General features: G+C 42.6%; 1 protein-coding gene across 2 annotated transcripts in view; it reads left to right on the forward strand.

Annotated features, from left to right (window-relative positions):
- The first annotated feature begins 584 nt into the window (after positions 1-584).
- The window catches only part of MCTP2 (multiple C2 and transmembrane domain containing 2), a 98,388-nt gene continuing 86,404 nt past the window's right edge, over positions 585-12,568 (forward strand). The window contains exon 1 of one of the 2 annotated variants that reach the window (XM_072148565.1): positions 585-683. Coding sequence is in view for 1 of the 2 variants with exons in the window: in XM_072148564.1 (XP_072004665.1) it covers positions 713-850 (138 nt within the window). In the remaining variant the exon portion in view is untranslated. The other variant, XM_072148564.1, reaches the window with a different exon arrangement.

Below are 12,568 nucleotides of genomic sequence, written 5' to 3' on the forward strand. Positions count from 1 at the left end.
CTTGTGCCACCCCCTTCATCCTCATAGACGGTAAGCTCTTGTGTCACCCCCTCATCCTCATAGACTGTAAGCTCTAGTGTCACCCCCTCATCCTCATAGACTGTAAGATCTTGTGTCACCCCCTCATCCTCATAGACTGTAAGCTCTTGTGTCACCCCTTCACCCCAAGAGACTGTAAGCTCTTGTGTCATCCTCTCCTCCTCATAGACTGTAAGCTCTTGTGTCACCCCCTCATCCTCATAGACTGTAAGCTCTTGTGTCACCCCCTCATCCTCATAGACTGTAAGCTCTTGTGTCATCCTCATAGACTGTAAGCTCTTGTGAGCAGGACCCTCACTCCTATTGTTCCATATGACTTGTAAAGCACTAAGGAATACGATGGCACTATAACAATAAAAGATTATTATTATTCTTAGTTATAGCTCAGGAAAGCTGGGTGACATTTCTCAACTTTCTACAACTCAGATAAGCTTGGCACAGGGTGATTAGAGGGCATGGCTCCTGCAGGGAGATGACAGCACTTATCTCCCGCCTAATTGTTTAATTAGGGTTTTCGGTAGCTGCGAAGATCACCTGGGCACAGAGCCCAGACAGCCCTGCTCATACCTCCTACCCGGACACACAGCCCTACCTCATACCTCCTATCCGGACACCCAGCCCTGCCTCCTGCCCGGGGATGACAGGTTAGTCGCCTCCCCATAAGGGGCTGGTTATGGCTGAGGAGGAAGTCAGGGGAGAAGCAGGAGGTGCAGAGCCCCGTACACAGCACATTGTCCCCGCTCATACACTCCACAATACTGAGTACAGAGAGCACCCGCCGCCGGGAGATGAGCACCGGGCGCTGTTACAGGTGAGGGGGATACAGAACACGGATGAGGGGGGATACAGAACACGGATGAGGGGGGATACAGAACACGGATGAGGTGGATACAGAACACGGATGAGAGGGTTACAGAACACGGATGAGGGGGGCACACTATACAGGTGAGGGGCACAGTGTACAGGAGCTGCTGTAAGCTGGGGACATGAAACTTTCTGCACTGCTTCCTCATGTGTTGGCTACACTGTGCGATAGTTTGGATACATGCGACTGTGTCTCTGTTTAGTTACTTTGTCTGTACACTATATACATTGTATTTGTCTGGGTAGTGACCCCATCCATCATTGGGTCTATTGGGGAAGGACACACAGGGTTGTAGGTGAGAGCAGGTGTGGATCATGAGTGGTCACCTGTAATGGTCTTTTCTACCTCCCGCTCCTGGATTTGGATGTTCCTTTACACTTAACACATTGACGTCTGATTTTCGCTGCTGTTTGGCATCCGTTTTGTATCCGCATTTCTGTTTTTAATGGATGAAGTTGCATCCGTTTTTTGGGTTTTTGTGTGCTTTATTCTAGCCGTGTCTAATATATGGGGACCCACAGCTGTGAACGCCAAATCGTGCAAATACCTGAGAAGATAAGAGGTCACCTAGGGACACACTTGTCCTACAATAGGGACTGCAGGCAGATATGATACAGACCTCCACAGGACGTTTTTATGGAAATATGGACCACATATGTGCCGCTTCTTAGCCGTCCATTAAAAATCTGACAGAGAATTATCCTGATCAGGTGAAGATGTACTAAGGCAGCTGTGAAGCAATGCTGGGAGTTGTAGTCTTACAATTTGGAGAGAGTAGTTACTGAGATCCCAGACTGATGCTTAAACGGACCCTGTCACCAGGAGACCCGTTTTTAGGACATCCGTTCCCCATAGAGCATAGCACATACACTGAAACGGCGAGTTTTTTTCTACGCAGCGGGGGCGTTGATATCCCGGGTGATGGGCAGTTTTAGAAATTTGAAAACGACACATGGAGGTTTCCGAGGGTGAAACGGCTCCTCTATAGCCTCTCCCAGGGGACGAATGGACAAGTCACTGCTCACATGGCATTAGAAGGCAATACAGGCAGTCCCCGGGTTACATACAAGATAGGGTCTGTAGGTTTGTTCTTAAGTTGAATTTGTATGTAAGTCGGAACTGTATATTTTATCATTGTAATCACAGCCAGAACTTTTTTGGTCTCTGTGACAATTGGATTTTTAAAATGTTGGGTTGCCATAAGAACCAGGATTAACAATAAAGCTTCATTATGGACACCATTGATAACTGTTACAGCTGATGATTATAGCCTAGGACTAAAGTACAATAAATTACCAATATCCAGAGGTCCGTTTGTAACTAGGGGTCCTATGTAAGTCGAGTGTGCTTAAGTAGGGGACCGCCTGTATATATAACATATCTTTAGTTTTTTCTGTAAAATTGATGGGAGGGTTGTGCTATAAATGGGACCCCTGGTGACAGGTTCCCTTTAGGGATGTAGAACCATCTGTCCCTGTAATGCCCCTGCTCTGACCATGTCGGCCCAGTCTGGATGAGAACCACCTATTATAACATATTCTACACCTTCCTTGTATAATATTATGTAACCGCTTTGTCCTTTGGTCAGTATCAGGACTGTGTGTATTGTCTCTGTAGAACCATTACACATGGGTCATGCTATGAACATGTATGACACATGCAGAAGACGCGCTGCTTGGAAGGACGGCTCGTGCTGCTGTGCACAGTGCTTATTACGTGTGTCACAGGGGACGTGGCCGGATTAATCTCCTCTTCCTTCTGGAATACGCAGGGTATTAAGATAATATGTTAAATCTACAGTCATGATCTGCTGCCTGTCATACCTGGAATGTTCATCACAGCTCATACAGAACATATCTCTCCCATCGTCTATCCAGTGATTTATTACTCGGGAATGGATATGTCTGTTGTGAAGAACATTTGTGCTAGAAATTATAAAGAATCAAATATTCCCTCAGGACTTATTCACACAGGTGGTCATGGACAGCACCCTTTAATGAACAAATCCTTTAATGGGACTCTTCAGACGTCTGTACTTGGTCTATTATGTGGACCAACCTCAATGGGTCTGTGAATACATTGATACCTTCCTTATACTGTCCGTACACTATAAAAGTATGTTAATGGATAGAACGGTCCAGTCACAGATGATACATGTCCAGAAAACAGTACAATCCTGTTCTGTCCATGGAGAACACGGGTCAGGAAGTGAGCTCTCGTTATGGAAACTTTGCCAATTAAAGGGGTTGTCCGAGGGCGCAGAAAAACCCTTTGGTGGGCGGGAAGGGGCTGGTTAAAAAAAAAAAAAAAATTACTCACCTCCGTGGTCCCTCTCGGCGCCCCGCGCTGCCATCTCTTCATTCAGTAGGTCATGTAAACAACGGGCACAGAAGCCGCGCTGCGTTCAGCTTGGGCAGTGATTTGCATATTCATACAAAGATGAATATTTCTCTATTGCTCTATCGTTTTTTCCAAATTCTGGGGACCAGAAACATTAGAGAATTTGTGCCCATGGGGTGGAAAAACAACTGTTTAATGCATATAAAGTTTGCAGTTTTATGCAATTTGTCATTACAATACAAAAGAACAGATTTAGTGGTCCCCCCCGTCTTCGAGTCAGATACTCATGTCCTTTCATAAGGCTTGTGGTAAACCCTTTTAAAGGGAACCTGTTTTCAGCCATTGGCGTAATAAACCTCTACCAGAATTTTGTCAAGCAGTGTAACACCTTCTAGTTACTGTCCCCCCCCCCCCACATGTCCCAGTGTGGTGGCATCATCCAGGAAATGTTAACTGGTTGTATAAAGTCAAGGAGGAGGAGAGTTTAACAATGAAGTCAAGGTGGGGATCTCTGAACGCCTCCTCCTCTGTGATTAATATCGTGCATCAGACTTCAGGAGATCTGGTTAGTGATGTTTCTGGATGTAGGACCATCAATTAAAGTTAAGTGGGGGGGGGGGGTAATGCAGAAGATAGAGCTTGACTTTAGTCTTAAACTCTCTGCCTCCTTGACTTTATACAGCCATGAAAGAAACATGATCTGGAAGGTGTTCGGCTGCTTGACAACATACTGGTAGCGGTCTGTTAGGTCAATTTCTGCTGACAGGTTCTCTTTAAACATAGCAAAGCAAGAACTGCTCAAGCAAAGTCCTAGATTCCATGCACTTTTATATCTTTCTTTTACAAGCTGAGCAGACAATTATGTCTTTACCACACAACTCCACAAAATTTACATGCAACTATATATGACTGCATAGTAGTGTGCACTATGAAGCTTCTTCTCTTCACTGACAAGACCATAATATTTTACAGGTGAAGTTTATTATGGTTCTGTGAAATCATTGCTGGAGTTCATTGTTGTAGTTATCCTGTATCTACAGTATAGGTTACCCCAACTACCAAATGGATAAGAGTCTGACCCCCAGCTCGAGATGGGGATCCATATCCTCTTTCTTCACTTTTTTTAATGAGCCTGAAGTTCTGGTGGTTCTGCCACAAGAAGTTTTGCGGTTCTTTACAATGCCTTGGCACCGCTGTTTGGAGGAAGGCCATTGACTGATGGAGCGTGCAAAGACAATGAAGAGGATGACCATTACTGGTCATGGGGACCTTCTATAAATGTTTGTTGTAACCTGCCAGGGTCTCGTTGCCTCTTTCAGGTGTATAGCTGGCCTGTCATGGAAATTTTCATTGTTAAAATTTTCTTGGAATATGCACCATGTGCGGTGGTCTTAGGTTACCTGTATATGACATGTGCAGTTATACTCAAACGGCAGTCCCATGGACCATCCCGTGTGACATGAGGGGATGAGCTCTTCACATCCACCATTGAAAATGCCTTCCCACCCAGGAATAGGACCTGCTCTCTTTTGTGCCTTGTGCAGTCACTCATGCAAGGAGCAATGTGAATGGTGCCATAGCAGTGAATTTGGACATGTTCTACTTGCAGAGAAAATGGTTAGGACACACCTTGAATTCTCTGTTGTGCGCAGGTAGCCTTGACGTAGTGGTGGTGTTACTGTCACGTGAAATCTGTCTTGTGGCCCTTGTGCTGCTCATCCCATTCTAGAAAATGGGCTGATCTGCAAAATTAAACACAACCACTGTCAAACTATAGAGAGAACTTTTATTGGGCAGGATCTTACACCAGTCTTGGATCTTTAGATGCACATGCAAATTTCTTAGCGGCTTAGACAGCTTGATAAATGCGGCACATGAGGTGTTAATTTCTGCAGTGGATATGTTAATTTTTTTTTGTACAAAAGTTGCAAAATTGCCGCAAATAGTTCCCACAAATTTTCTTTTTCCAGGAGGGGAATGAAGTGGATTTGCTATTCATTTATTTACTCTTTGAAAAGTTAGCAAATTTAGCAAAAAAAGGCAGATGCAACAATTGTGAGACGTTTTGAGGACACAATTCTGCAATAATACATTGCGTACCTCTAAGCTAACATAGGATTTTTCTTCCTAATGAAATAAAGGCAATGCTCCTATAACCTTGACCCTGGGGAGACGTCCTTGTTGTTATACCAGTGTAAAAAGACTTGACATGGGATGAAGAATAAAGGGGGTTGATGGCTGAACACAAGATCCAGCGTCAATTCTGAAAAACATAAATACAGAATTTCAGCTATTTAATTTGCAACATTCCTCCCCCTCCCCCAGCATTCCATAAAAAATCACCTTATTCTGCTACATTCTGCCTGTAGAGTGAGTTATTCCCAGCTATCCAGGTATACTTCACCATAGCATGTGTATTACTGCACACTGTGTGTAGTTATTGTATGAACTATATTGATCTGTTACGTTGTGCTCTGATTTTCAATAATGGTTACGTCAACTTTTCTGTCTTTTCACTCACATTTCAGCGACTCATATGCTATATCTTGACCCTTGTCCTTGATTTTTCTGGATTTCATTATTGGTGTTGATGAATGGCCCATGCCACTGCGTAAGAAAGTCATCCGAAACAATATTATAGATGATTCCCAGAAAATGGTAACATACGACTAGGTTTTGGAAATGTTGTTTGCTCTTGTGTGTAATAACACAACTTTATTGCTTTCTATGAGTCTTGTATTGACATAAAAAGCAGAAGTGCCATCCACATTTATTCTATTTCTGGACTTGTCTCACTTTGACAAAATTGCAACCGTATCTGAATGTCTTCTAATAATCAAGGATGGAACTTTTTTCTTGTAGTTTATTTGTAAGGAAAAGTTCACACTGCCACTTGTGGTGTCCTATGCTGTTATGAAACCCCACCTAGACCTATATACAGGCGGTCCCCTACTTAAGGACACCCGACTTACAGACAACCCATAGTGACAGACGGACCCCTTTGCCCACTGTGACCTCTGGTGAAGCTCTTTGGATGTTACTATAGTCCCAGGCTGCAATGTCCAGCTGTAAGGTGTCTGTAATGAAGCTTTATTGATAATTCTTGGTCCAATTACACCATAAATTTTTAAACTCCAATTGTCACTGGGGCAAAAGAAAAAAAATTGTCTAGAACTTCAATTATAAAATATACAGTTTCGACTTGCATACAAATTCAACTTAAGAACAATCCTCCGGACCCTATCTTGTATGTAACCCGGGGACTGCCTGTACACGTTTACTATCTGTTACAGCAAAAAATGGTGCAGCACAAAGCAATATTGTTGCCAGTAAAAATAACAGAAATTATAGTGACGCCAGGAAAGGTAGTGTGAACTGGGCGTACAACAACGCAAAACACAGTTGTATGAAGAGAAACTACACAACAGACTTGGTATACTATGTGGTACATGACTCTTTTTACTCTTGAAGTAACACCATTGGGGAGTTAGGCGTTTATTTTCACATCGGCGATTTTATTTTATTTTTTTTACTTTTCTGAAACCATTTTGACCACATAACAGGCAGGGAAGGATAAGACAGTGTAACAGTCTGTAAATCTGCAGCAGGGAGGAGCCATAGTAGCCTCTGGGGTTCATTAGCATAATTTAAATAGCTGATTTTAGAAATAAGGAGGTCGAGGATAGTGTATATATAGGAAGATTTTCACAGTCACGGGGCCTGGATTTATGAGCAAGTGTCCTTGGTCTTTCTGGTCATGTTTGTGTTTTGTTTTTTCATGGTAATTTCCTTTAATGTATTAGTCACACTGTAAGATGAACTATTGAGCACCTGAAATAACAAATAACATTCAAGAAGTGGTTTAGAAGTTGGTAGACTAGCTTTTTTTTGTTCTAATTATACGCCAAAAATATACACCGGGATGAAAAAGTTGTGCCCAAATTGAGCAAAAAAAAAAAAAAAAAAGCCCGGTGTTGGAAAACTAGCTAAAAAAGCAGCTCCAAAAACTGCCGCAAAGCCAATAATAAATGCCCCCCTCCCCATAATCTTTTGTCCTTCTATATCCCTCTGTAGCATATGGAATACTAGTGGGAGCAGAGAGGATGTTCTATGTTGGGAATTCCCACAGCCACCTGTCAGATGATAAATATTTGATGCTTTGGATGAAGAGGGATTTCCCTTTTCCTGTATAGCCCGGAGTGCTGATGACAATTTTGGGCCCGGTGTTTGGATATGTGACTCACTATGTGCTATAGTTAGCTTGTGTCTCACCTGTCCTATCTCCTCTATGGCAGCATGTACTGTGCTCAGTCCTGGGATTTGTGTCCCAGCTGGCAATGCACAAAACGCTGCTTTCCGCCACTATCTGCATCTTGGAAATGTGTGCAGAGACTTGAGTAAATAATGTGGTGACCTGGTTGACTGTATAAATATTTGATTGTGAATTGGTTCTATAAATCTTTTGACAATGTTCTTGGTAAACTTCTATTCTCAGTACTGTTCTCTCTCAGTACTGCAGGCTGTGTGTTTATGTGGGGGCTCTGTGAAGAGCACTTGGCCTGGTAGTAGCTACTGGATATACAGAAGTTATGTACATTCATTTTTCTCTTTTTAATAAAAGACATTTATTGTAGTCAAATGTGAAGTTTGGGCTATGTTAGAACATGGCATATTACGCTCTGCTCTGGCAGTCATATTGGTGACATTGGTTAGATATCAGATCATTGCTGAGACATGATGGGCATCTGTTAAAGGGAACCTTTCACCAGGTACCTCATTTTTAATTTGCAGTGCAAATCTGCCTTTCTGCCTTTAATAAGCATTTGCATTACAATATAATTGTGTGTTATAACTTACCTTGCACCCTGACAAAATCCTGGAGTAGTCCCAGGGGCTGGACTTTGGTTTAGATGCATTTCAAAAAACATGTGGCTTGTCTGTGTTACTCAAACCTCAGATCTTAGCCCCCACCTTTGTGCTCCTGTCTAGCTCCACCTCCTGCTCCTTATCAGAGGTCACAGCCTGGTCAGCCTGACATCAGTGGGGGAGGGACAGCTGTACAGGAGCACAAACATGGAGACAGCCTGCAGCTCAGACAAGTCACATGTTGTTTTTTTGAAATGCATCCAATCCAAAGCCCAGCCCCTGTGACTACCCCAGGATTTTGTCAGGATGCAAGGTAAGTTATAACACACAATTATATTGTAATGCAAATGCTTAGAAAAGGCATTTTTGCACTGCAGGTGTCATGGGCTTTTACAATCTGTCTTTAGTGAAAATGAGGTCCCTGGTGACAGGTTTCCTTTAACTCCTAAAGTATCAAGCAATAACTATACTGCCAATGTGGCTGTGTACAATGTACGTCACAATGTAGCTCCTGCCTGAGTGCTCTTGGCACTAATGTAGCATGCCATTGTTTGTGCTGCCCCATGGAGAAATCTGTGCCAGTATACCTCAGTCTTGGGTAAGTTGCACCCGACAGTGAAATTCAGTTGCAGTAAACACAATGGGGAGATTTGTCAATTGTGCTGCAGGGTTGTTGTTGTGTTTGTCTGTACACAAATAGTATGGTAATTTACACTGGTATGTAGGACTCTGGCACAAGGGGTTAATGAAGTGGTGCATGACTGAAAAAGGTTTAGAATGGTCTCCACATCCGTGAAGGTGAAATAGAATTTCAAAGCTGCACCCATAATTGTGTGCCCCACCTCCCAAATAGAGAAAAAACTGTGGGAAATTTTAATAACTGCTCCAATATTTTCTAATAGATCCGTGCCAATGACCATTGTTCCACCCATTAAAAAAGTGAAGCCTGTCCTAGTCAGAACGATTTTGCATGGATCACACTTAGAATTCAGTGTATGAGGACCCATAAAAAATTGGGGAAAATTCAAGAAAAGGTCATGTTTGCCGAGCTTCACCGTGTTTATCAACCTAACCGGCTACTAGAAATTTGTGTCCTTAGCTAGTAGGAAAGATAAACTAAAATTAAAATGCAGAAATGAACAGCATGCAATTGTTCTGTGTGTTGTATATATCTATGATGCTTGTAGTCCCTTCCTTGGGACTGTTGTCTTTTGTGATATCCACCATTCGCACAGTCCGTGATTCATGCACCAAACATTACTGTGTGCGGCCGACCTTAGGCCCCTTTCACACTTGCGTTTTTCATTTTTTTTTTGTTTAGCACATGTTTAAATCTCAGCATGTTCTACTTTTGCAAGTCACACGTGTGAAAAACGCACCATCCAAGTTTATGGAGATGCATCCAAAACGCATCGCACTCTGAGACGCATGCAAGTCCAATGCGTTTTTTGCCCTCAGCCCTGAGTCCTTTTCACGTGCGTTATCTGCGCGTGAAAAAGGCATTGAAAATGCGCATGAAACTGGGACACTGACCAAATTCTGAAGAAAAATGTCAGTTTTTCACTGACCGAACCCTGATCAGACTCTGATGTGATCTGCAACGCAAGTGTGAAAGTGCTTTTCTAAAGTGAAATGCTTGGCTGCCAGGACTACAGGAGGAGCGGGACGGTGTGGATAGAGATGGATTGTCATTGGAGCTCCTGATTGGTCCTCTGATTTTTGCCTCTTCAGGAGACCCTACAATCCAAGTGTCTCCATCTTCTTGTTATTGTATTGATGTCCTCAGGATGCAAATACGATTGAAACCTGTGATACAGCGAGGATCAATAAGTTACTGCTTAAATTGTCATGTCGGCACTGTGCGACATATAAGTGGCTTTTGGTAGTAGTTTGGGCACTCTGTCTCTAAAAGGTTCGCCATCACTGTTATAGAAGAATGTGTATGCCATTCAGAAGCTAGATTTCTGCAGTGTGTGTGAGTACCCTTTGGAGGCCTCTGACTTGGTTTAAGTCAGTGATGGCGAACCTTTCAGAGATCGAGTGCCCAAACTACAACCAGAATCCACTTATTTACCATGAAGTACCAACATGGCATTTCAAGCAGTAACTTATTGTTACCTGTTCTTCAACACCATTCATTTGTAATGGCTCTCCTAAGGCCACCAATGCAGTTGAAAGAAGGTGGGCAAATTCAGACTATCATTGTAGCTTCTCTCCAGGAAGTATGGTGGGTCAGCTGGAGGACCTCCAAAGACAATGCACTTTTCCTGCAGTTTCAAACAGCCAGTGAAGTGTTGCTTTAAAATAGCACTGAGAGCAGCATCTCTTAATTTTCTTGGGATTGCAGGAGGATTTGGTGGATGTGTTTGGTGAAATTGGGGGGATGGTCCGAGTGGCCACAGAAAGGGCTCAGAGTACCACCTCTGGTACCCGTGCCATAGGTTCGCCACCACTGGTCTAAGTTATTCATTTTTATTTGTTTTCTCCCATAAATGTGTTGCATCAGTAGTTGTGCAGTGCTTTACCATAAGCTAGTTGGCTGTAAACAAGTTTTATTGCAGGATTATTGGTAATAGTTGAATATAGTATTTTTTATTTTATTTTTTATATCTGGAAATGGTGCTTGGAAGGTCATTTGTGGATGTGTTTGTTTAGTCTTTATGGAATAGTAATACACTTGGGGTAAGACCCCCTGGTAATCCATATATTCTGTGTAATAGAGGATAGGGGTTTCCTGTATGAGGACATGGTCAGATCTCTGATGCCTCTATAGTTGGGAGGGGGGAGAGTTCATCAAGATTGGGCTTGACTGATCACTGCGCAGTCTGCTCTGCTGGATCAGGATAAAATACACTGCCTATTCTTAAGTAAGTTTCTATTAAGTTGTAGGTTTGATTGTGTGCAAAGTATTGAGGCAGAGAAGGGGATAAGAGGCGATTAAGCAGCACAAATGTTCTCTACCGGATGATTTATCTGTTCGAGAGTCTCATCCTATAAGCCACGTGGATTTGAGATACATGGGGTGTGTTGGGTAAAGATTTAATTTGTCTGATTTTCCATTTTCTTCTTCGTTTCCCTGCTGCAGATGACCGTGTAATGAAGCTTGTACTCCTGGGTATAGCATTTCCTTACAGATTAGGTTTTCCATTACTTATGTAGGACAGTAACCTTGAGCACCTCCAGTAAGTAACTCATTAGTCAGAACAACCAGAAGGGGATGTTTCTTATATATTGTCCTCTTGCTTTTGACCTAGTACTGTACTAGCTCAGCACGTTTATCATGTATACATGTAATCATTCATGGATGCTTATATTGCTGTGTACAATAATTGCAATAAAGCTTAAACAGTAACACTGCCTTTTAGCTACACTAGGCTGTCACAGAGCTGTCAAGGTGCCATCATGCACCAAAATTTTAGTTTTGGTGCATGGGGGCACCTTGCATCATATGTCATAAGGACTCCACTCCACTGCTATGTGCTCAGTCCGTGTGATCTGACTAGGACCCCTTCCTGTTTCCATAGACCAAGCATGTTTGTTTGTATGTAGCCTTAGCTAGTGGCTGTGGCTGCAGTTTACAACACTACCATACTATTGAATCGAACAGCAGGGTACAAGTTCATCCTGTCGCTCCACCATCTAGTGACAACAGAACGGGGTCCCCTTCTTGTGATCGGTGAGAGTCCTAGCAGTTGATCCACCAGACCCTGATCCACTTGTTATCCCCAGTCCTGTGGATAGAGGATAGCTGACAAACCTGGTCTCTTTCACAAGATATCTGATTTGGATGTTGAACAAGGTCTTATCCGTGTAGTTAGTGGTGGATTAACTGGTTTAGGATCTGTGTATTTCCCAGTGCTGTTGTGTGTCCTCTTCTGTGATGCTGTTGAATGCCTAATGAACAAACAAAGCCCACTATAAACCTTCCTCCTGGAAGTTGAACTGTGAGATCCTGTAATTTCTTCTTTCTGGAAGCGACTTGGTTACACAGTAAAGGGAATTTGATTAGTTTCTAGGAAAACATTTCAGGGATGTGGGTTCCTCCTCTGTCAGCAGTCTCCTTCTAGGTTGTGCTAAACAAAATGTCATGGCTTCAAAACCTTGTAAGAAATTGAATTTGGCATGTGTAAATGTGCACTAGAGGCTAAAAGATATTGTCCAATGTGAACGCAGTCTGTTTTCCCTTTTAAAGGGGTATTCCCACGAAGATAAGTTTCCTATATGTACTCAGGATAACAAAATAACACTCTTCCTAATTCTCTGTTATGAACAAAAATACAGCATTTCTCAGATCTAAGTCCTGTATCAGTTTTGGTGAGTGTAAAGCTACAAACAGATGGGGAGGCACAGCAGGGAGTGTGTTGTGAAATAGCAGAGATGTAGCAAATCTAAGTTAAGGGTTAAAAAATTATCTTTATTGTGTTAACATCACTAGGGGATTGACATTTGATAATTTTA

Source organism: Engystomops pustulosus, chromosome 4, assembly GCF_040894005.1.
Source record: "Engystomops pustulosus chromosome 4, aEngPut4.maternal, whole genome shotgun sequence".
NCBI classification, from domain to species: domain Eukaryota; kingdom Metazoa; phylum Chordata; class Amphibia; order Anura; family Leptodactylidae; genus Engystomops; species Engystomops pustulosus.